General features: G+C 41.2%; 4 protein-coding genes across 6 annotated transcripts; 1 reads left to right on the top strand and 3 right to left on the bottom strand.

Moving 5' to 3' along the window:
• Positions 1–3,572: 3,572 nt before the first annotated feature.
• On the bottom strand, positions 3,573–4,022 carry RB195_006295 (uncharacterized protein; the record flags this gene model as incomplete). Of its 2 annotated transcripts, none has more annotated exons than XM_064179314.1 (1): positions 3,573–4,022. In XM_064179314.1, one exon carries the CDS (start codon positions 4,020–4,022, stop codon positions 3,573–3,575), a length of 450 nt encoding a protein of 149 aa, XP_064036275.1. The 2 variants fall into 2 exon arrangements, with proteins under 2 accessions (XP_064036275.1, XP_064036276.1); XM_064179313.1 differs by having other exon boundaries at positions 3,573–3,992.
• A 6,782-nt stretch (positions 4,023–10,804) lies between these two features.
• Positions 10,805–17,026, top strand: RB195_006294 (uncharacterized protein; the record flags this gene model as incomplete). Of its 2 annotated transcripts, none has more annotated exons than XM_013447942.2 (15): positions 10,805–10,896; positions 11,407–11,534; positions 11,604–11,674; positions 12,247–12,330; positions 12,416–12,521; positions 12,701–12,875; positions 12,963–13,059; positions 13,149–13,301; positions 13,358–13,427; positions 13,481–13,572; positions 14,294–14,413; positions 14,479–14,613; positions 16,068–16,146; positions 16,207–16,340; positions 16,916–17,026. In XM_013447942.2, the coding sequence occupies 15 exons, from the start codon at positions 10,805–10,807 to the stop codon at positions 17,024–17,026; spliced, it is 1,647 nt and encodes a 548-aa protein (XP_013303396.2). The 2 variants fall into 2 exon arrangements, with proteins under 2 accessions (XP_013303396.2, XP_064036274.1); XM_064179312.1 differs by lacking the exon at positions 10,805–10,896 and adding an exon at positions 11,127–11,185.
• Positions 17,027–17,429: 403 nt separating this feature from the next.
• RB195_006293 (uncharacterized protein) lies at positions 17,430–17,689 on the bottom strand (the record flags this gene model as incomplete). The annotated part of the gene is made up of 2 exons (XM_064179311.1): positions 17,430–17,557; positions 17,611–17,689. The coding sequence occupies 2 exons, from the start codon at positions 17,687–17,689 to the stop codon at positions 17,430–17,432; spliced, it is 207 nt and encodes a 68-aa protein (XP_064036273.1).
• A 142-nt stretch (positions 17,690–17,831) lies between these two features.
• On the bottom strand, positions 17,832–24,000 carry RB195_006292 (uncharacterized protein; the record flags this gene model as incomplete). The annotated part of the gene is made up of 11 exons (XM_064179310.1): positions 17,832–18,016; positions 18,101–18,216; positions 19,175–19,349; positions 19,434–19,518; positions 19,671–19,759; positions 21,856–21,996; positions 22,689–22,833; positions 22,946–23,110; positions 23,408–23,479; positions 23,748–23,858; positions 23,923–24,000. 11 exons carry the CDS (start codon positions 23,998–24,000, stop codon positions 17,832–17,834), a joined length of 1,362 nt encoding a protein of 453 aa, XP_064036272.1.
• Positions 24,001–25,602: the final 1,602 nt, after the last annotated feature.

The following is a 25,602-nucleotide window of genomic DNA, read 5'->3' as shown; positions in this document are numbered from 1 at the left end:
AAAACATCTTTTGCTGTTTTTGGAGCTCCATGGCTATGCTGAGAAGAACTGAATTTTTTCAAAAAACCAGATGCTTAAATATTCTTCTCCTGGAACTTTTCCAATTCTACTTGCATTGGCTTTAAATTTTTTTAAATTTAAATTCGACTTTATTTTGATGCATTTTAAAGGCAAAGAAAAATTTTCTCTTCATCTAAATTCAGAGAATTTATTTTTTGAAATTTGTTTCTATGCGAAAATGTTGTCCTCCGTAATAAACATTTCCAGGTGAAGGTGGATGCATCATTCATGGCTTTAGCTTAGTATCATTTACTGCAGCCTTCAAGGAGCTGATTTCTTTTTATAAATCCATATCCTTCGACTTTTTTCCCCTTTGGGTACAGATGTTCAACCGGCATTTACCAGACTATAGTATTATTCTTGGTATCAGCAAGTAATGCTCTCTAGTGCTGTCGTTATCAGGAACACGAGAGAAACGCACGTTCGCTCTTCCGCCTCACCTCACAGCTGAGTATTTTCGTTGTCCAACAAGAGCGAATTGTTCAATGAACGCATGCATCTGTGTTCATACATACGATTCGAAGCAATACGAGCACACATGTTAGTGAATGTGCTCAGTCCACGAAGTTGTTTGATGTTTAACACACGCTAGAGCATCATCATCATTCATGGCTTTAGCTTAGTATCATTTACTTCCGAGGGTTTTGTGGTGGATTTGTGGGTGCATAGTTCAGCATTCGCGAATAACGTTGGTCTGAAGAAGACGATGACAAAAAAGCAGGAAGTGAAGAAGAGGACCCGACGTTGATTATACTTCTCTCGTAGCGTCATCCTATTGATGATGTATCGGAGGCTCCACGGCTGTCGTGGATACGCACGTCTCTCTCGCTCGCTCTGTCGATGGGGACCGATTTGTTTTCGCTCGCGCTGTGTTCAGTGTCGACGAAGAGAAGACAGAGCACAGCGGTGTGCGATAAATAATATCGTAGATTTGCTCGTGTCTGAGGAATTCCTCATGACGTCGAGTCTTAAAATGAGTCAGGTCATGTTTTGGGAAGCACCCGATCAGAGGGACGCGTGACTATCCGTAGAATTATTCTTGAATAGGTAACGAGTTGAGATGAGTTCTATCTGTGAGGTGAGCTGGCTTGCATGGCTCAGCAGGGAACTGGTTCACAAAGGTTTGCAAGCGTAAACATGACATCACCGTAAAGGAAACCAAGGTTCCATCTCAATTAGAGTTCTCGAAAGGGATGAAGTACTCAAGCTGAACTTTATTTTGAACTTTTGTCCGTCTTCTTCATCTTAATTCCGACGTTAACGCAATATTAAATTTAATTATCAATTATTATTATTAAATTTAATATAAATATTATTATTAAATTAACTATTCCTTCCTTACTCTTTAACATTTTTTAAATTTCAATTTGAGCCCACATAATGATGACTCTGCAACATCTCACAATTATTAGAAGTCGCCTGCTTCATGAACCACACATTCGAGTTTTTCTAATCGAAACAGGCTTCAGATTCCGTTTCCATTTAAGACTAACAACGGGCAGAAAATGAGTGAGTTTTATCAATGGTTTAGTGTAATAATGAAATAAAGTCGCATGAAAGTTTTGCGCTGAGAGAATAACACTAGTGTGAAAGATTATAACATTTTTTTCTCTACTATTTTTTGCGTAGTTGAATTTTCCTGCGTGATTTTCTTTTTGAGTCAGAGATTCGGGAATTGGTTTTGCTAAAATTCGTTACAAAAAAACTCACTGACTTCAGTGACATCACACGATTGATTTGGGTGAAGAAAAAGCTCACGCCTTTTTTATTGTAAAACAGAGGTAATTTGACGATGACTTTGATACAGTGGGCAATTAGCACAGGAAGATTAACCGACAACTATTATTTGTGGATTCAAAAAAGTATCTACAAGGACAAAAGACACTCCACTGGAACAGCACCTTTAAATAGTTGTCCTTACACTAAAGCTTCGATTGACGTGATGTTTTCGCGCTTCCATTTTATGATCCACAAAAATCATTGACGATCATCTCGTGACAATTTACATACTGCAAGTCATCAGTTCAAATTCAAATATTTCTTTAAAGAGTTTGTATTTTACGAATCGCTAATAATTTCCTCGAGAATGTTCCACAGGTTATTGATTGAGAAAAATTGTATTGTCCCAGCACTTGCACCGACCCTCGCTCTGACTCAGACGAGCTCTGGTTGCTGTCGGAAATAATGGTCTGTTGACGTTATTACAGCGTAGAAAAACATGGGTTTGGTTCGAGTACCAATGTACTGTTTATTTTCAGCAAGGACTACTCGAAAGGATTAGAAATCAAATGAAGGGATTTCGTTTATTCCATTGAAGCGTGTTGGCGTCGAAGAATTAAGTCTATCCGACGTTGTAGCAATACAACTATTTGTATTAAAGGCATCACCCCACGAATCTGGGGTGGTGCGGATTTCAGGTGGAGAGTTCCTATACGGGGTCGTAGATTATTGAGAGGAGGGTGATTCCGTCCATTTCTTCCTAAATGCCGTAAAAAACGGCCCAGAAGATGCGGCACGTTCACAAGGCTGGCGCGCTCCAATCGAACTCGTAGAAAATAGCGCGCTGGAACGCTCGAAGCCGTATCTTCCGGCCGTTTTTTAAGGTAATTAAGAAGAGATAGACGGAATCATCCTTCTCTACACAATCTACGACTCCATATAGGAATAACCCACCCGAAACCCCTACCACCCCAGATTCGTGTTGTGATGCCTTTAACAATAGCTTTATGACTAACTTACCCTCCGTAGTTGAAGAGTGTGTGTGCGACCATCCTCAATTCCCTCTAGTAATTCAGAAAATTGTGTGTGAAACTGCTTCATATGATACCTTCTTACTAACGATCCAACTTATTAGGGATAGTAGAACAGTGGAAATTTCTAATTTTTTGAACTTTCTATTTCGTATTGTTAATTAGTTAATTTTATTTCTAATTCCAACTGCTGACAAAGGCGTTCCATCGCGTCCTGCATCGTATGAGGAATAGGTGCACCGAAGTTGTTTCCCACTCCTTTTTCCAAACTACGAGGGAGAGGCGTAGTCACATTGTTGAACGATACCTGCTACTTCTACTAATTCATGGCGAGATCCTAACAAGTGACAAGCTGAGTTTAATTCTTCCTATCTAAACTGTAACTGTATACTGTAAACTCCATATCAGTCTGAACGGAATTGTATAGTCACTACAGCTCTCGTTGTCGTTGTTGTGTTGTTCGCTGTTCGCCTTTGTACGCTTCATTAATCGCGTCAACCAGTTGTTGTGAGTGTAATTTTATAACTGTTGTGACATGTCATGAATACGATGTGGAATTTCTGAATTGTTGCCTTAACTGTATCGATGAGGGATATGTTTATTTGCTATGATTATTTTTTAGTTAGTAACAGCAATAAAATATTATATATATATATATATATATATATATATAAGGTTAATGCATAATTATGGAATATTTCTTAAGAATATTTTTATTCAACAAAAACAATAACAATATTTAATCAAAACATGTTTAAATGATCATTCGAGAGCATAGTCACCATCCACTTCAAGAACTGCTTCCCATTTGCTTGGCAGTCGGTCGATTCCACGTGCGAAGAAGTCACGATTCTTGGAGGCAATCCACGCTTTGACATCAGCCACCAAGTCATCCAAGTCGTCGTAGCAGCGATTGATATGATAGTCCGTTGGTGCTTCTGTCGGTGAGTACGGCGGATGTGGGAGCAGATCCCATCCCTTATTGGCGATGGATTCGATTACACGGCGCTCAACATGTGGACGGGCGTTATCGTGATGGAACGCGATGTGGTTTTTTTTTGCGCGGTCTTTTCGCCTCGATTGCAGCGTTAAGACGATCAAGCTGAGCCAGATAGACGTCGCTGTTGATGTTGAATTGCCGCTTGCCATTTTTGTCAGGGATTCTCCATTGTTGCCTTTCATCTGCGTCATAAAACCAATAACAAATGCCATTTGAAATGATTTCCCAATGGATGATTCCGCTTCTGTCCCACCACACACACCACATAGCCTTCTTACAGTGCACGTCTTTTGGTATTCCTTTGGGGGAAACACCTGGCGAAACGCAGATCTTCTTTCTTTTAACGTTTTTGAAGAGAAGCCATGACTCATCCCCAGTGACAAGATTCTTCAAAAATGGTGTTTGTTCGTTTCGCTGCAGTAAATCGGTGAAAATTCGACGCGTTCAGCCTTGTTGTTGTCGGAGAGCTCGTGGGGCACCCATCCAGCCAATTTCCATACCTTTTCAAGCTTCTTCAGGCGTCGAACGATCGTTGATTGATTGACCTTAAAGTCTTCAGCCAGCATTCACGTTGTCAGGCTTTCGTCCTCTTCCACGGCTGTCAGAAGTGCTTGATCATCAAAATCCGATGGCCGACCTCTTCCTTCTTTATCCTCCAAATTAGTGTCACTGATTTAAAGCGAATAAACCACTTCCGTACTGCACTATCAGTAATTGTTCCTTTGCCAAAAAGTTCGTTGAGATCGCGAAATGACTGGGCTGCGGTCCATCCTTTCTCGTAGTGGTAGAGCATAATATGGCGAATATGAGTGATTTTCGAGACGCATTTTTTAAACTAAATATTGAGGATTATTTTTATGAAAATAAAATAAATAAAACCCAATTTTTACTAAAGAAAAACGCGTTAGTAAAAACGTTCCATAATTATGCATCAACAATATATATATATATATATATATATATACCAGTCTGAATGTCCGGCTAAAGCCGGACTTCAGACTTTCGGCGGTTTTTCGCTCCCCTTCACTGATCAATGAAAGTTGATAGTAGTGGTGTTTTCTGTAAAATCAGATTTGCGTTTTTTTTTCTTAACAACGCTTTACTTCTCTTCTTTATATTATAAATTACGGATTAAAGATTACGGAGTTTTCCTTCCAAATGCGTTAATTCTACATTTGGAGAATATTCTACCAACAGCTACAAACACTCCTTCGATGCCAGAATAATATAGATACAATTTGAAAGCATTACTCGAAGTATGGGTATTCCTCTTGATTTCCCCAATAGTTATCACAGAATGATGTTTTAACATAAAATGTCGTGAAAAACATCTTCCTACTGATAAAGATAACGTTCCACGTCAGATCACACAAACATCCTGCTACTATTTAAGCAGCCGTTTTCATGCGCGTTTCCACTTTCTGAGAACGGCATGCTACCAACTTGAGGCGAACGAAGAAGGAAATAGATACGTGGAGGAGTCATGAAGGTGGAAAGCAACGCGCCTAGTGGCCACGGCTATGAAACGGCTTTAACCATTTATCTTTTGCAACATGCACGCGAAGCTATTGCGCACCATTTCGATTCCGCGGGACCCTTCTCACACCACGTTATAGATATCTGGCGCCGGCGCACCAATTCGACGCCGGTGGACCCGTCGCAGCCCATTTTCTTTGGGCACTAACCCACGTGGCCCCCCCCCTCCTAAAGGTATCTGGTGGTGGACCGCCATCCGCTTTTGCGACCCGCGTTATAGGTATCTGGCGCCAGCGCACCAATCCGACGCCGGTGGACCCGTTTCACCCCACGTTATAGGTATCTGGCGCCAGCGCACCAATCCGACACCGTGGGACCCGTCGCAGCCCATTTTCTAGCTCTCTGGCGCCGGCGCACTAACCCGACGCCGGTGGACCCATCACACCCCCTCCTAAAGGTATCTGGCTCGGTGGACCCGTCGCATCCGCTTCTACAGGTATCTGGCGCCGGCACACCAATTCGACTCCGGTGGACCCGTTTCACCCCACGTTATAGGTATCTGCCGCCAGCGCGCCAATCCGACACCGTGGGACCCGTCGCAGCCCATTTTCTAGCTCTCTGGCGCCGGCGCACTAACCCGACGCCGGTGGACCCGTCACACCCCTCATAGGTTTGCTGGACCCGTCGCACCCGCTTCTACAGGTATCTGGCGCCGGTGGACCCGTCGCACCCGCTTCTATAGGTATCTGGCGCCGGCACACCAATTCGACTCCGGTGGACCCGTTTCACCCCACGTTATAGGTATCTGCCGCCAGCGCGCCAATCCGACACCGTGGGACCCGTCGCAGCCCATTTTCTAGCTCTCTGGCGCCGGCGCACTAACCCGACGCCGGTGGACCCGTCACACCCCTTCCTATAGGTATCTGGCTCGGTGGACCCGTCGCACCCGCTTCTACAGGTATCTGGCGCCGGCACACCAATTCGACTCCGGTGGACCCGTCGCACCCGCTTCTACAGGTATCTGGCGCCGGCACACCAATTCGACTCCGGTGGACCCGTTTCACCCCACGTTATAGGTATCTGGCGCCAGCGCGCCAATCCGACACCGTGGGACCCGTCGCAGCCCATTTTCTAGCTCTCTGGCGCCGGCGCACTAACCCGACGCCAGTGGACCCGTCACACCCGCTTCTATAGGTATCTGGCGCCGGTGGACCCGTCGCACCCGCTTCTATAGGTATCTGGCGCCGGCACACCAATTCGACTCCGGTGGACCCATCGCATCCCCTTCTACAGGTATCTGGCGCCGGTGTACCCGTCGCACCACCTTCTACAGGTATCTGGTGCCGGCGCGCTAGTGCAACGCCGGTGGACCCGTCGCATCCCCTTCTACAGGTATCTGGCGCCGGTGGACCCGTCCCACCCCCTTCTCTAAATATCTAGCGCCGGTGGACCCGTCCCACCCCCTTCTCTAAATATCTGGCGTCGGTGTACCCGTCGCACCACCTTCTCTAGGTATCTGACGGTGGACCCGTCGCACCCCTTCTATAGGTATCTGGCGCCAGAGGACCCGTCGCACATCCTTCCATAGGTATCTGGCGCACCGCGGGACCCGTCGCAACCCATTTTATAGCTATCTGACCCCAGCGCACCAATCCGACGCCGGGTGGACCCGTCGCACCCCCATTTTCGAATTTCGTGACACACAGACAAACACACACACACATACACACACACGGACTAAGCTCGTTATTATATATCATGATATACATATATATATATATATATATATATATATATATATATATATATATATATATATATATATATATATATATATATATATATATATATATATATATAGTAGTTTGGTTCTACATTAGCATGCACAGATGTTGCACCAAGGCGTTAATGTCTGCACAACCCAGTCGAATGATAGGATCTCTAACGATTAATTTCAAGATATGGTGTCACTCCCTAGCAATTGAAGGGTGCGTATCACGAAATTGGCATTGTACGAAAACTTTAAAAAAAACGTAGAGTTAGGATTGTGGATTGCGAAAACGAGGTTGGCTAGACTGCTCATCTCCAGCACGCCATCCATGTGCACGCGCCGCATCCACGAGCGAACGGTCAAGGATTGATGCGGTCTTCTCCCCAGTTTATTGAAGAAAAACCAAAGAATAAGCTGTATAAGAGTACCGGTGTGTGTACAAAGGTGCCCCCTGATCCACTCGATTTCTATCGTATTTCAAGAGTAAGAACGAAAAGAGAATTACGCATGAAGACAAGAAGCTCAGGGCATTACGAAAGCGACCGCGCTTGAAGCGGTGCAGCGGAGCATGGCAGTTAGGATCGCGGAGGGTCCCTTGCTAGCACCACTTACCGCTGCAGCTCGCGATGGTCCCTTTTCTATCTCAGCCGCAGCACCTCCGCACCGCTTCGAGCGCAGTCGCTTACGCAACTGCATCGAGCATCATCTCGTTTTGACCCAACTATGATACATGCTATTTCCTTAATTGCAAAGAAAAACATCTTTGCAGGTTATATTCTGCGCGTTCATACACAATCGTAGCAAAATACTAGCATTTGTCCCCCTCAAAAATCTTAGCGGTAGAAATTCGAGCCATCTGGAATTATTTGCTACTACTTTACTACAACAACTACAGCTGAGATCAGGTTCTGGATGGAGAAGACGACTCCACATGTAATTTCCTTCGTTCTCGCCTCCTCATACTATGTCGTTTCTGCGGCGTCTGTTTGAAATCCTTGAATGAGCACAAATCTAATGTCTAGAACAGAATATGTCCTTTTTAAAGGCAGCACAGAACGACTCTGATGTGGTGGGAGATTTTGCAGTAAGAGCTAAAGATGGGACTGCACATCGCGGGATCAGACGTGGTTCCGCTCACCTCTCCCTTATCGTCATAAAAAAGGCGTGGAAACCGCTTCAGTTCCTACGAGGTACGTTAGAACGCTACCCTATGTACACGCTCCGGTCCATAAGCACCTCATTCATTGGTTTTACTTGAATCGGTTGATGGAGAGACTTCATCAATCTTCGACTGCTAGCTCGTAGACGCAGCACCTGAGACGTGATCTTCTACGCCGTTTTTAAGACGATTAGGTAGAGTGGAGCGGAACCACATTGGATTTAGCGATGTACAACCCCGCCTCTAGCATTTCTCGCGCGTTCCTTCTCCACATCAGATTCCTGGTACGCTACCTTTGAAAGGCTTGGGCTTGAGCAATATTTTGACCCAGGCGCAAGCAACGAGTTAATGTCTATGGAGCTTGGATGCTTGTACCTTTGAAATGCGTAGCAGGCTTTGGAAGTTCCGGTTAATTGACAGTTGTAACTAATTTCGGGAAAGTTTCAACGAAGACGTTGACGTCAGTCTCGCGAAAGAAATCGCGCACGGCACTATTGATTCGCCCTACGACGAAAAAGAGCTGGAATGTTCGTTCACCTCGCCCTTGCTGTTCAAACTGAATGAGTTCCTCTGAGAGTTCCGCTGTACCACTTATCGATTGGCAGCAACTGTCGAAAAGAACGCAGTCGTTTCCTCTTGCTGATCGATGTGCGCGATTTCTTTCGTTGCATCCTGATTTCGAGGGATTTTCGTGGGTTCTCACTGTATTGTTGATTTATAGATCAGACCTCGAAATCATTAGTGTTTTCTGAGGTGCACCAAATTCCGTCCCAATTATAAATTCCGTTCTAACGGTGAAATGGCTGTTTCTTGAAGAGATCGTATCTTAGTGGTCATTTATTGGTAGTGTTATAATTAAGATTTTGCAAATATATCGGGTATTTAAATCTTTGTTGAACTTAATTAGAAGCTTCATTCTTTGATTTGCACTCCACGTTATTCTATATTGAGTTTTTTGTTGTACCCTTTCTATGCTATGCTGTGCCATCAATACGTTCTTTCGTAGAGTTGCACCTTTCATCCAGCGATCGTTACTGGATTTCTTGGTCTTTTTTCTCAATTAGGCGGATCTCAACGAGAATTGCGGTCTTCGTTATTTTTCCTGGAGTAACAGTCAATCACATATAGAACGTAATTCATTCTGAACGACGAGTTAGACTACAGTCGAACTTGAATGATGGGTCAGAGAGAAATACTTTATGGTAACCTCTAGAATAATGCGTGTAACACCTGTTTCCATCAAGAGCTTCTCAAATGGAATTCATGATAATGTGGGAGGAAAGGGCTTCATAAAATTGACAGGCACCAGGAAAATGTTGCCTTCATGCAGTCGCTGCTATGGTATAAAGGATAAACTGTCTGGCGTTAATCAATCCGCCTGCGATGCGCCACAATTCACTTCAATTCAGAATCGTTTGAGGATCACGAACGTGTTACTGGCCTCTATAGCCGGGTCAAAACGACATGAAACACGGACATTTGCGCAAGCGGCTGCGCTCAAAGCGGAGCGGTGGAGCTTAGCGGTTGGAATCGTGTAAGGATCCACGCTACCGCCACACACCTCTGCAGTTCGGCATTGTCCCACCTCGATTCCAACCGCTGTCTCCACCGCACCGCTTCCGAGCGCGGCCTCTTGCGCAACGGTCCGTGCTTCATGTCGTTTTGACCCAACTATATAATGGCTTGCGGTGGCTAGCCGATGTGTCAAGTCAGTGTTTTTATCCTCCCAGAGAAGTCGAGTACCAATTTATCGTTATGCTATGGTATCAGCCAGTACATATAAGGATGTAGATATCATGGTTATTTCTATTCTTTTTCTATTTCTTGACAGCAGTCGGTAAGGAAATTCGGTACACTACGGTCCAGTGTAATCTTAGATGCTGGCTTGTTTCCGGTATCAGGTAAAGTTTCGCTAGCAAATTTTGCAGGTATCACGGCGGAAATTGCGTAAAATAAGTGCTGGAAACGATTACCGGATAAATCAAGTGTTCACAGAGGTACGAACAATCTGCTCTGGTTTGCAGTCCGCTTTGCGAAATTTTCTATTTGTGTAGATGGTTGCCTCGGGAGTAAACATATGCCTCCGGAGGACTCTACCTCTACCCTGGATTTGGAGGATTCGCTCCTCCTTTTGCTTTGATACTTGCAAGCTGCATCACTTTCAGACATATGAGAGGCGCCCAACATCGGAAATTTCTTGAAACACTGCCTTCATGAATATCTTATAGGAGAGTGTTAGGTTGTACCTAACTGTAGACAAGTGTTGACTCACATGTGCAAAACCTTTCGCATCGATTGGCACCGATCCTTCCTCTTTTAAAATCGAAGTACCGGATGTCTTTTTTTTTCGCTAGCTCTTTTTGCCTCCCATCTCACCTAGTTATCGAATCTTTCCGTTTCTCCTTATGGACCATATCAAAAGTTAGTAAGAACATTTTTTTCTTTTTGACATGCTTCTACTTTTTAAGATAAACTCGGAAATACACACTTTCTGATTATGGCTCCTATAACTTCTAATTTGCTGTCAGCTGTTTACGAAAAGCATTAATTGTTAGAGGATAACTCAGTGAGTTTCTAGGTTTTAATTTATGCTCTGTCGCCTTCCAGCACTATTCTCTGTACTGCGCCACACATGTAGAGCTCAACTCATATATGGCAAGCACCATTTTCGTCATTCTTGGTAGGCTTCTGTTGATGTCGTTATCAGCTTCATATCACAAACTTATAACAAAGTTATAAGCTAAGTTAGTTGGTTTCATTCGGCTTCGGGTAGCCTCATCGCGTTGTCGTGCCTGGTAGTGGTCGAATTTTGTACTCGTACATATTTCGTATTGCTAACATTGTTCTTCAATTCGTAAGAAACATAAGAAGATTCTCCGAACTCCATATTTCACATAATACACAGATCGGATGGATTGGATTGAACCTTGGATTGATTTCTTCACGTCCTTTCTGTTTTCTTATCTGTGGCAAGCATTATTTTTTGCCGTTATTGGTAGGCTTGTGCTGATGTCGTTACCACGTTCTTATCACAAACTAAGAACCACAACATAACGAAGGTAAACGAAGAAGGAAACTAACCTAGAGGTAGGTTTCATTCTTCGTTTAACTTCATCATGTTGTCGGGTAGAGTCGTTCGAACTTCGTATGCTTATACATCTGCCTGCTTTCTAAAGCTTTCAGATTTCAGGGACGGCATGGCAAAGGTAGCAAATCGTGTCTGCTTGATCGTCATTGACGGTTGGGGCCTGTCTGATGAGTCCAACGGCAATGCCATCAAGAACGCGAACACGCCTGTCATGGATGGCTTGTGCTCCGGTGATCTTTGACTCCATTTCTAACCATTTCAATCTCTTGTCTCTTGTAAATATTCCATTGTGAATGTAGGTAACTGGACCCAGATTGAAGCACATGGCCTTCACGTCGGTCTTCCCGAAGGACTTATGGGTAACTCTGAGGTGAGGTTGTTCGTTCGTTAGTTTGCTCACTACGTGTTGATTCCAATTCTAAACTGTTAGAGTGCGCATCAAGCTCTGTTAGTAAGAGATTTCTCGGCAAGTGAACGGTGGTCTGTGGTTTGAAACCGCCCGAGAGCCAGCCGAGCCCTTAATCTCTTCGGATAAATTGCTAGTAGACTTGACTTGGAGAATAAAAACTCAAGCAGTATTTGACTAACGCCAGACACTTTATCCGTTTATCTTTTATTTTACATTCACTGACCTTTTTTTTCTAATATTTTTCATTCTGAGATGATTTTGACATCTTTGAGTGGCGTAAATAAATAAGTTTCGAATATTTGAAAAGCGATTCTCGGAGATTATTTTTATCTTTCACTTCTCTGCCGCCACTTTCTCATCACTTAAAAAAGAAGTCACTCTGCCAGTTCTTGTCTGATATGTTTCCAGCCCACACCGTGAAGATTTCACAATCATCTACATACCTGTCCTGAACCTTAAATATTTTGAATAGGGTTGCCATTTTACAGTAGCATATCGTTACCTTCTTGTCTTCCTGAAAAAGCAACATTTAGGTCGGCCATCTTAATATAGGTTCCGGTCGCCCGATCTATCAGGACATTGTACGTATCAACCTCTCAATCAGGGATAACACCTTGGTAAGTTATCGAGTATTTCAAATAAGCTTATGTTGTGCATTTTAATTCAACTTTAGCATCATTGTAAATTTTCACTTAATTTAAGGTGAAGAATGAGGCGCTTGTAGCGGCATGCAATCGCGCCAAATCTGGAAATGGACGTCTTCATTTGGCTGGACTGGTTTCTGATGGAGGCGTTCATTCACACATTGGTGCGTTCTCTTATTTCGGAAAAGTTATTTAAAATGTTTTGTAGCATCAAATCGAGTTCTAAAGTCATTACTGTTTCATTACTGTTGTATACTGTGTTCGTAGTTTACAGAAAAAGTTTTAATGAACTAACTTCAGATAATTTTACCAAAGGTTGACATTATATGATCTCAGCTTCCAGACCACTTGTTCGCCCTCATAAAAGCTATCAAAGTGCTGGCAGTGCCCGAATTGTATCTTCATTTTTACGGTGACGGACGCGATACCTCACCAACTAGTGGAGTTGGATTTTTAGAGAAGACCATCGCGTTTATCAAGGAGCAGAATTATTGCCAATTAGCTACGATTGTTGGCCGGTGAGCTTATTTCATCTTTTCTTCTTCATCTTTTGGTGCTTGAATAGCTTGCGCTCAAACGCGTTGCTGCTCACTTCGCTAATCTAGCTACTACGCTATGGATCGTGACAAGCGATGGGAACGGATTTGTGTTGCATATGAAGCTATGATCGGGGGAAAAGGCGAAGCAACCACTGTTGATCAGGTTTCTTGATTCTTCCTCTTTTTTTTTCTCAAAATAAACATTTCACTTTTCGCTTTCTTTCCATATTCTCAATGAAAACCAATATTCAGGCACCAGCTGTAGTACGAAAACGTTATGAAGCTCAGGAAACTGATGAATTCCTGAAGCCAATTATTTTGAATGGCGATAAGGCGCGCGTGAAAGATGGGGACACGCTCATTTTCTTTGATTACAGAGCTGATAGAATGAGAGAAATTTCGGAGGTTAGCTGAAGATAACTTTGTCTTAAGTTTCCGAAATATTTTACCTAATATTATAGGTTATGGGAATGGAGCGATACAAGGATTGTAAATCGTCGCTTCCACATCCAAAGAACGTTCATGTTGTTGGTATGTAATGTGTGTTTGTAAAATGAACAGACCGTTTTACTAGGCCGTTCAAGGTATGACTCAGTACAAAGCCGAATTTCCATTTCCCGCTCTCTTCCCACCACTTTCTAATAAAAACGTCTTGGCAGAATGGCTGGCCACGCAGGTTTGTCTCGTTTAGAGTTCCACTTAATGGATTGTTATCGCTGATAATTATAACGTCGGAATAGTGCTCACGAATAGTAGGTGGATAAGTAACACTAAATAATAACGCTAGTGGTATTATATTGAGGGCCAGATGAACGAAGTGTTCAGGTCATTTGCACTTGCTGTTGTACGAATGACAAAAATCTGCTAGCTTTGGTTACTTTTGAAAGGAACATACAAACCGAAGATAGTTGTTGTTCGAATCGGCTTCGTAACTGTTCTACTTGTGTTGTATAGAGATATACGAAATGGTCTTATTGCTTCAATATTTTTATAAGAAAAGAAGTAGAACGAACTTTTAAAACTGCTACTTCGTATGTGATTATTTGCGAGAGGCTAGAAGGTTAACCTCGATTGTAACTAGGCAAGGTGAAATAGTTTCCATCGATGGAATATCTTCTTCGCGTCAAATCAAAAGGAACGGTGTCAAAAAGTGGAAATGAGATTGCCGAAGGAATGCGTTCCCCGTAATGGAAATATGTACATACATTGACATTATCATTCTCCATTTAAAAACTTGGAAGCTAGATCTGGAAGTGTTACAAAGCTATTGAATTTGAGACTTCATCTTGAAGTGTTGGAAGATTGTGTATTGCTAGCATAGGAGTGTAAAATTAAATCGCTACAAAAGTTTATAATCATCTGTTAATGTGACTTGAGGAAAGTTCTGCATGTTCCAGGGCTTGACACAGTTTCATTGCGCTGAAACTGAAAAATATGCGCATGTAACATTCTTCTTCAATGGTGGTGTTGAAAAACAGTTTGAGAATGAAGAAAGATGTATGGTGCCGAGCCCTAAGGTAAACGATAGCTTTTCTTTCTATATGGTGTGTAGTTACAAACAACAGAAGATTGCTTGCTTCAGGTGGCTACATATGATCTGATGCCGGAGATGTCTTCAGCTGGAGTTGCGGACAAGATGGTCGAGCAGATCAAATCGAAGAAACATCCATTTGTCATGTGCAACTTCGCACCTCCTGACATGGTCGGCCACACTGGGGTGAGTTGGATTGCACGTTCCACAACTAAAAATCATATGTGCTATGCTTCTTGTGATGTTGAAAGTGTTAGCATACGAGTATCTGTTCGATAAAATTGAGCAATATGTGAGATCCACGTACATTTATTTCACTTCTTTTTATTTACGTCTGTTATCCTTCGTACCATAAACTTGTTCGCAATCCGCTATATAATATCAGGCTTATTCTGTCATATATATATATATATATATATATATATATATATATATATATATATATATATATATATATATATATATATATATATATATATATATATATATATATATACCAGTCTGAACGTCCGGCTAAAGCCGGATTTCAGGCTTTCTGTGGTGTTCGCTTCGCTCCCCTTCAGTGATCAATGAAAATCAATATTAGTGCGCTTTTCTGTCAAATTGGACTTGTGTATCTCGAACAATCTTTCTTCATCTTTTTTTTATTATAAATAAAGGCAAAAGATTCCATAGTTTTCTTTCTAACCGCGTCAGTTCTACATTAGGAGAATATTCAAACTTCAGCTTCAAACACTCGATACCAATACAATATAGACACAATTTGAAAGTACTGCTCGAAATTTGGGTTTTCCTCCTGTTTCTACCCAAGTGTTATCAATAAATTATGTTTTAGCTCAAAATGACGTGAAAGACTTCAACCTACTGATAAAGATAACGTTCTACGTCAGATCATGTAAACTATTCGCTACTATTCAAGCAGCGGTTTGCATGCAGTTTCCATTTTCTGAGCAAGGCATGCTCAGAAAACATGCACACGAAATTATTGCACACCATTTCGATGCCGTGGGACCCGTTGCACCCCATTTTATAGCTATTTGGCGCCGGCTCACCAATCCTACGCCAGTGGATCCGTCGCACCTCACTGTATGGATATCTGGCCAAAGTTCCTTTTAAAAAAGAGAAGAAAACGTTGTTAGAAAAACACAATTCTAATCTTACAGAAAATGTCACTTCTATTAATTTATTTTCATTAATCAGTGATTGCGAGCGGAGCGAACACCACAGAAAGTCTGAAGTCCGGCTTTAGCTGTTAGCTATATACATATATATGTATATATGCATATATATGTATGTATATATGTATACATATATATATATATATATATATGATATATATATATGTTATATATGTATATATGCATATATATGTATGTATATATGTATACATATATAACTGATGCGCCGCCGTGCGGTAGTACCCTGCAATAGCTCCATGTGAATTTGTCAAGGAGTAAACGGAACGCTGTTAACCATTTTATATCCATGAAAGCTGCTGTGTTGCGTTTCACCCATGTGTACTTCACCGATTGTTAGTAGATAACGGTGTTGTAGCAGGGGTTTGTGGAAATGTTTTAGTACAACACACGTTTGATATCTCTTCATTTCCTATAATATCCAAGCTTTCCCACTCTGTTTAGGTGTATGAAGCTGCAGTAAAGGCCTGTGAGGCTACCGATAAGGCTATTGGAAGGATTTTTGAAGCATGCAAGGAGAATGGTAAGATCAGCTTCCTTGACTTGTTGCAAGAAATATGTTCATGTTGCGGTTCCATTGCAGGTTATGTCCTAATGGTGACAGCTGATCATGGCAACGCTGAGAAGATGAAAGCTCCGGACGGTGGTAAGCATACCGCCCACACTTGCAACCGTGTACCTTTCACTTGCAGTAGTAAAGATTTCAAATTCAAAAAGGTATGAGAAATTCTTCATGAGCGTATGCCTTTTCGGAAGACTTATGAAGAACGGTGTTGTAGAAATTGTAGGGGTGAGGAGACGCGGAGACCGAGCAAGTAATTTAAGAAATGTCCAAGTCTCTCACGTTTGGCAACAGAGCTTTTTTTAAAATCTGCTTTCGTTCTGTTTTTGCTAATATTGAACAAAAAACTTTAGCAAAAGTCATAGTAGTAAGGATGATTTTCCCTGATCGCTCACATGTAGGGATGACAGACCCAATATGTATGGACTAGGATTGCATCGCAGAAACAAAGCTCCTGGCGCCTGAGCAAGGAAGGTTCTCGTGACAATAGTGTTCATTGCCATTTTTTCATTTTTGCTGTCTGTGCTATTTGTCAAGAGAATGCACATAAGTCCCGTGAGACTTACGTGCTTAAATGCGAAGTATGACCACTTCGCAATTTTTGGATCCCTCCTCTGATCATTGAGAGAATCTGTATCATCAACAACACCTTTTCTCATAGATCTTTCAGAATGGGTTCTGTATTTAGTTTGCTCTCAGTTTTTGTGAACGCTTATTGGTTCTTCCGCAGATAAGTGAACGGGCTCCTGCGCTATGCGATGTAGCACCGACCGTCTTGGCTGTCATGGGACTACCCAAACCCAGTGAAATGAGTGGTGTTTCCCTCGTCGACAAAGTCTAAAAATATCTAATGAGATTCCGCACTTTTCCTGCCAAGTTGTGTCCCGTATTATATCAAGTAATTCCTAGTCTTAGCTCTGTTGAATATCTCTCACTCCAGTTTTACTTTTTTCTAATTTAGAAGATGTTCTCTTTGTGGTGAAACGAAAGAATAGGTTCTGGCTATAATTTATGCCCACTCCAGTGATGGTTTGGTTTTGTAGTCCCAGAATTGAATCACTGCTTGCGCTCCTAGTAAGTCGACAATGTCGATGTATAGTTTTTTTTAGTTTACAGGAGTCCCTTAGAGATTGATTTGTTCATTTTGTGTGAGGTATGTGCTAGGTAACTTAGATTAGTAAATGATTGTTTTTTTCTCGAAGTTTCGGTGGTTTGTCTTAAATTGCTAGTCATTTGCTGAGCAATCAAGGCTGTCGCTCCTTTTTGGTGGGTTCCAGGCAATTGGTGATACAAAAATTAGAATAGTTCAGGAGATCGTAGAAGTCCGAGCTCATACAGAAAGAGTAGATGAACGAAAGAAAAAAAGAACATACTGAAATATTAAAGAAAGTAATGAAATAAAGAGGGGTAATACAACGAAAATACCTCCCAAAACTAAAATGTGTTCGCTTCCTTCTCTATTCGACCACAGATGAGACAGAAAGGTAGAATAATTCAAGTTCATGTAGGATTGGACTTGAATGCCTTAGTAGTGATTAAAAGCAATAACAATATTTCATGCCGTATAAGATTTTCAAAAAAAAAATAACAACGAGTAGCAATCAACTATAAGCTCTGTACACTAATGAGGATGATGTGTACCTTAGTCAGCGAATGTGCCTTATGCAAGAGCACAACCATTGCTTATAACGTGCGATCCTCCCGTCCTCGCTAGCCGCGCCGTTATTCATGCTATGTACTGTAATTTCGATGAAAAGTGTAATAATAGCAACTAGAAGTCCACCAATAAGAATCCAAAAAGCTCCCTGAGCCCTTTTCAGGTCTAGCGTGCCTGAAAAATGTATAGATTATGTATCCAAAATCACTAAGTAGTATTTTAAGCGGTGGATAGAAAAGTCTTATGAACGTTGAATACCTTTCATGGCAGGTGAAAATGTTTCATTACAAAACATAGTGTTTTTTGAAGCCATGTAGCTGGAATAGTCACGAATCCATTTTGCGGTAAATCCGAGTTCGACAAGATTTTGGATTCTGAACTACATCTCGGGATTTTTGTAAAGATGGGATGCGAAAGATATCTAATCTCCGATAGGTCCATTGCCACAAATAACCACGACACACGCGATTATTAATTGGCGATTTGTAGTCGCGTTCAACTGGCCCTACACCTTCAGCCTCAACATCGATATAGCAAGTCGCACCTATTTATTAGTTGATAGGGTCAAAAAAGCAAATAAACGAGAAAGAGAGAGAGCGAAGGTACACGAAGTAAAGTAAGTCGTCAGCTAAATTAGGAGTAATTTCCGTTTGAATGTTTCGCTAACATTACTTTCCCGACAGAGTTTAGAAGCGTGCACAATTTCGATGTGGTTATGCGCGAGTTCTACTCTGAATTTTAAGATTGTAATGAACCTATGAGTCGCTCTCTGGCTGTAACCTAATACAACCGTATTGCATTTCAAAAGAAGTGTTCAGTTCAAATCAAATAATCAGAAAACAGATTGAATTGAAAATTGTACTGTTTCTGATTCGGTTACATCAGCAGCTACGATTTCTTAGAGGGAGGGAGGGGGGCGAGCGGGCAAACGTTTTGAACAGGACTGCCTCAGTTTTCTCAAAATGTGGGGGACAGCCACGCTCACTTGCTCCATGCCTTACATTTCGCCGTTCATATCTTATTGAGCCGAGGCGCCATACCGCGGTTACGACTGTGAGTAAGTTGATAGGCAATCCTTGATCTAAAGCAGCTGGACCATGGTTTAATCATACAACGGCGTGGCTTTTATCGGCCAGTTGACCTCTTGGCAAAATGAGGAGCTAACAGCAAAATATTGGGCCCAGGGCACGAAAGCAGGGCTGTAATCCAAAGTTGCTCCACCTCTTAAGAAAAGTAGAACATGCCATTTCAAGATGTCATGCCCCTGAATTTCAACTGCGCAAATAAACTCAAAAAATGGTAAATAAAACTAAAACTAATTAATGCTCGAACCTGTTTGAAAAGAAGGTTGTATATGGTGAATCCTTTGTTAAAGCAATACTGATTAACGTTGGAAGAATAGTTTCTTGCAATAAGGTAAGACGGCAGTCAGTTTGCGCGTACATTCTTAGAATTGTTGTTGATCCAAGGATTACGTAGCTAGGATCGTTAAGCATAAAATCCACTGCTAAAAGCGTTACATATAAGTCAGATAATTGCCAAGAAAACATGTGATTGTAAAATGCACGTTCGAAACTTTTTAGTTTTTTACCGTCTTTAGTGTTGTTTGCATACTTGATTTTGTTATTTACGTTTACCTCGTACCACAGTTCCTTGTGTATTGGAAGCGGAGAAATCTAAAATAAATAATCTGGAAGAAAAACTGAAGTTTAAGGAAAAGCTCCGTATACCCTTTTATGTAGCTCATGTGCTAAACTGACGTAAAGGTGAAGAAGACGTTCAATTGACTATAAAAGGGAAGTCATTCGAGAGAAATGGTAGCACTCACCTTTATTATATCCGATTTTGCCATTGATTGTTTACTCATGAGAATCATGTATTTTCCCTGCTTGACCAGGTTGACTAGTTCTTCAAACGCTGCAACCGGATGGAGATCAGGAACACAATATCGTAAATAATCACTTGTGTCCTTGAGAAATAAATGTGGAAACAAATGTGGACGATTGCGTTGTGGATAGACAAATGAAGCACATCTCTCACCTTTTTAGTTCGCTAATGATTTGAAATGGCAGTTATTATATAACAATAGGAACATAAATAATAAAAATTCCATTCGGGAGGATCCTATCTACAAATCTAGCACACAGTCTGACTCCACATAGGGATTCTCTCAACAAGGTTGCCATAAATGGGATGTGGGAGCAAGAGAGGGTCGGAGGGGGATAGGAAGAAGAGGAAAAAATTGAGAGAGCAAAGAGTTAAGGAGTAAAAGAAAGTTGCTGTTAATTGAACTCATATTAAGATGTGCAACATTTAGTTTTTATAATCTAGTACGGATTTTGCAAGAGACCCAGTGTTACCGGCGAACACTGTATATAAATGGCACTGCGTAGCGTTGCGGCATTCTTATTGGAACTGTCAGAGATCAATTCTTAACAAAAATGACATTGTTGCACAGGACTCAAATAGTTTGATGAGGACGTTTCTTATCCAACGATGATAGATTTTCATATTGTTAGTCAAAAAAGCAATGCTATTACTAAGCGAAAAAGGACATCTACAGCTGGAGATGGGAATAAAACCAGTTCTAAGTAGGGCTGAATAACATCCCTCACATTGAATTTTATGGAATATGATTAGGCATGGGTGTAGAATAAGATTTTGTCTATATTTGAGTGCAATTTGGTCTTTCTAACTTTCCTAGTTCCGTTTTTTGGAACCTATTCGAGAAAGATTATACATATTCTTCTCATTTCCACATTTTTCTCAACTAGGTCTTGAGAGAACCAAAACACCAACAGAGATAAAGATTTGCAGTTAGGGGTCTTGCTCTTTCAAAATATAGCAGGATTTTTGACACCCACTACCGTAATGTCGCCTCAAAAATCTCGATAGAGTTAAAGACGTTTGTCTCAACGTAACAAAATCCGACCACATCAGCAGTCATTTCCAATCAAGGTCAGTGCTAATCGCTAAAAACACTTCAAAATCGCGCGTAAACGCTGCAAATATCGTAACTTTGGGAAAATTGGAAGTGAAGTGTTCTTCTCGGTAGTTTTATCAACATTTATTCTGCTATATTATTTCACTTTATTTATTCGGGGCCCAATTTCTTTATTTAATTCTACCTATTAAAGTAAGGTAAAGTGTCTGGCGTTAATCAATCTGCTTGGGATGCGCCCCCACGTTCACTTCAATTCAGAATAGTTTGAGGTTTACGAACGTGTAGCTGACCTATATAATGACTTGCGGTGGCTAGCCGATGTGTCAAGTCAGTGCTTTTATTCTCCCAGACAAGTCTGGTACCAATTTATCGACCCCGAAGGGATGAAAGGCTTGGTGAGCACTAGGGCGGATACGAACCTCCGATCGACCGCAAAGGAAGCGGAACTTCTAACCGCTACACTACACCCGCCCTGCTAATTCTACCTATTATATTTAATTTTTGATTGCCATATTAGCGGCTTCAATTTGTCCCGATCGCATGCCAGAGTAGCCCAGTGGTTCCTCCTTTCGCGTGGGACACGAAGAGCATCATATTTTTCTTTGAAGGACTTCGTGAAGAAATCTGACCATCGGGTCGGCGGTCTTCCTGTAGTGCGCTTAATATCACGGAGAACTCAGTCGCTCACGGCTCTGGTCCAACGGTTGTCATTAAGGCGCATCACGTGTCCGGTCCACCTTATTTTACTTTCCTTGGCTAACGCGGAAAGTAAAATAAGGTGGGCCGGACACGTGATGCGCTTTAATGGAAAAATGGAAAATGGAGGAATTACTGGCGCCCGCTCGACCAGTTCGAAGATCAACGGGAGTCAAGGTGATCAAGGTGATATTAGCGGCTACAATAGGAAAAAAAGATGAAGGGAAGGTTATTTTCAATAGTATTTTCCTAACTTCCCGCTTGAGCCTGCTTCCACATCTTACTGAAAATAATCAAAAACAAAAGTAAAAGAAGGAAATAAGAAGTAAATAAGAAAACAATCAACAGAAGAATTTATGAGAGCTACACCTACAATTGAATGGAAGGTAGGCCTTTTCAACGGCGAATATAGCAACGAGACTTCCTGTGAATGTCGCCATGAGCGTGATACTTGCAAGCCACCACATACTGATGAGTATACGAATGCTCCACGATCGCGGTTGTTCAGGAATTCCTTGAACATTTGTATGTAGTCATCATATCATGTACAGTCGCCAGCGAATGTGTTCAATCGGGCTAACGCGACGCGTCTGCCGCAGTGCACCCTTCTTCATGACACCTCTTCTCTGCACCAATCGAGTTGATCTTTCTCTGACCATATGTACATTCCTATACGTCAAATATAATGGTGATTATCACAACGCTTTTCAGAAGTAAAACTAAAGTAGTCTCGAATTCCAAGTGCACATTTGTTTTTTTTTTGCATTATTTCTTCCACATTTCAATCAATTTCGACCGAATTTCTATTGTTGGTTCAATTCATTTTGCGATTGACTATAAAACAAAGTAAAAAATACTCTTGGGATGCCCCAATGCGTTTTTGCTGCCACTCGTAATCGTTGAGGTTTTGGAACGCGTGTTGGCTCACACAATAACTTGCGGGTGTCAGCCGATGATCAGATCAGAGATTTTGTTCTCCCAGACAAATCTGGTAGTAATTTATTGACTCAGGAGGAATGACGGTTTCGATTGGCACTAGGGCGATTTCGAACCATCGATCGATCGTGCAGTCACAGCCGACTTCTTAGCGACTGTGCTAAACGCCCATCTTCCCCCTCTCTATATTGACTACATAATAACCAAATAAAGTAAAATAATATAAATATTAACAACATAAAAGCCACATCTTGATGTTGGAATACCTACCTTGTTGGACAAATATTGAGAAGAACACCCATACTGATCCAAATAAACTGAACGCCTCCTCATCGTAGACTCGTCTTAGTGTGTTCGAGAGGAAGAAAAGTACCAGCGCGGAAACAAAGATGCATATGGCTGTCGCCATCCACACCTGAACATCACATTGCGATTGATTGATTGCGTTAATATACCAAAAGATAGTAAAATATTAGATATTAGATAATATATACAAAGTAGTATTAAACAAACATAAAAACACTGACCTCCCATTGGAGCGACTCTGTGATTATAAGCATCGCATCATTTCTCGACCGTTTAGGAGCAGCAGTGAGAATGCCGGTATGGACAAATTGAATTGGATATGTGAAATCAGCTATGAGACTGCGATTATAAGTCATGATGGATGTTCCAGCAACTATGTCTGCGTCCTTCAAAAAAAAAAATTAAAAACTCAGAAAATGACAGACATCCGCCAGAAGAAAGCTTATGTTGAAGCGCGTTCGGAAAAAGTTATCTCATTTCCGGAAAACTGGTGAACACACTTATACAACTCCAAACTAGAGTCTTAACAAATCATTGCGCTACCCAAACTGAAAAAAAAACAGTGCGCTAAAAAGCAAAAGTAGGTGCAGAAAAACAAGCTTATCTTTAAAAATAAAGTGTTAAAAGCGGTCTCCTGGTTGAAGTAGTGAGGTGTTGGAGTGGTAAGAAATTTCGTTCCTAACCTTTCTTCGTAGTGCGTCGAAAACGTCATCCCAGTTCATTTCCATTGCTTCAGTAGTACTCCATGGAAGAATCTGAATGATATTGTTCTGGATCATCTAAGAACTGGCAATGAGTAGATGCTTCAAACATTGTATTTTGTAATTTGAAAATAAACATCTCAATATTTGAATAATCAAATGATATCGGCGATGAGCTCAGACACATTTGAGAATCAGTTTCACTGAACAATTAAACATCCGAAAAGTTAGCTAAAAAGACTAAAATTAACTTTAATGTAATTAAAATAACTCAGTCAGGCAAATGAATTAGAAGGGATGTTCTTCAAACAATTTTCCAAACCTCATATTTAAGATCCAGCAACTCTGCTAAATCTTTCAAGATTTCCATAACAACTCCAGCACTGTATCCATGTTTAATCTCTGCTTCTTTCGTGAAATTTGGATAATTTACCTTAATATTCTTTTTAGAAAATTTTTTAAGAAATGCATTGCTTGAAAGCAGCCGAATAACTCACAAATGGTGGCTCTATCACTGGTATTATCACACGTAACGTCGCTCCTCTCAGTCCTTCTATTGATTGATTTTTTACCATGACATGCTTAGAAACAGATTAAAGACCCTCGATATCTTATCATATGAACAAATTAAACGACATGATATTCATCCCTAAGACTTTCGCAGACGACTTTTTCTTAATGCTTTGTTATCCTCCTTTTACATTTATTGCTTTTTAAAGTTGGTTGTGAAACGTCCCAAAAATTCCGAAGAAAAATGGATTAGAAGAACAGTCCTGATTGCACCAGGTCCGATACGATGCAGCTTGCTACGCGAAGGATCCTGGGGAGTCCCAAGCAAGTCAGTAATAAAACTAATGTAACTCGAATAAGGATTAAAAGTGGCGTCATGGGGAAGAAAGGATCCTCGTTCTCATCGCGTCTGAGAGGTCAAACAAGAGAACGTGTACGAGCGAAGCATGAAGGTACTACACATATGCAGAGAGATCAATCGAACATACGCAGACTGCGATCGAATAAGATGCCAACTCTTTCAAATACTAGGAAAAAATTTATAGTTTCCACTTTGGAAACACAGTTTTCAAACTAGTCATCACTTATCGAAAAAGTTGGCGGCACTTCATCGAAAAAAGTTGCAATAGCAAGAAATCGGATGGGAGAATTTTGGAAAAGGACTATTTTTCGAAATGAAAACAGTTTTTATTACACTCTCCAACTTATGTAACATCAACGATATGAAATTCAAACTATGCAAAATAGCGGGATTTATTACGTTCGTTGAAATGACTGGAAATTCCAGTCTAGCCAGCAATTCCTAAGGTGAGCGCACTTGTATTGCCGTATTTTGATCTCATCAATCATAAATTCAAAATGTTCCCAAGGACTTTTCTTCCGCAGGTCACATCTCCCATCCATATCATATTCCTTCGACGTTTATGCTTTCTGAACGTGCCTCACAGCTTTCAATTTGAGTGTATCAAAATTCTTTACTTTTCATAAATTTGGACATTTCCAAGATTTGTATGATAGTTCAATACACTCCCAAGAAGCTGAAACCTTGTCCTGCCTTCGAAGTGGTGTCTTTGAGAAACGATTGGCAGTATGAATTGCCCTTTCCATGAATAGTTTCAAGAACTTTTGAATGAAATAAACACCCTTGAGAAACATAAGTAGTATATAAGTGTTGCAATTGTTGTTTGCCCAGTTTAAACGGGAAAGGATAACGGTGGCAAAAAAAAAACAAAAGTAAAAAAAAAACAAAGTTTTTAGAGAAACAAAAATGGAAAATCCTCGAAAACTACCTGAGAAAATGGAATGAAACTGTAGAATAAGAACGACTAGAAAGGTAGAAGACAAAATCCCCACATTTTGATTATTTTGGTTTGCCTACGCACCGCAATAATAAAGAATTAGGATTCCCAACGTTTGCATGGTCAGTCCTCCAAAACGCCGAAGGCCAGTCGAGCCTTTCATCCTTCTGGGGAGATTAATTAGTGCCAGACATGCCCTGAAGTTAAGGGGAAACTTGAAATAATGATTAGCCTCCAAGTTACTGTATATTCAATCGCGTTCTTCAAAGAGCGCGTCTCAAAAGTTTTATTAACGTCAACTGCTCCTCCTTCCATAAATTCGGTTATAAAAATCCCGAAGGAGGATAATACCACCTATACAATGTACAG

This window comes from Necator americanus, chromosome I (assembly GCF_031761385.1).
Source record: "Necator americanus strain Aroian chromosome I, whole genome shotgun sequence".
Classification (NCBI taxonomy): Eukaryota; Metazoa; Nematoda; class Chromadorea; order Rhabditida; family Ancylostomatidae; genus Necator; species Necator americanus.
Note: the sequence above shows the minus strand (reverse complement) of the source record. Positions and strands in the feature narration are given on the sequence as shown.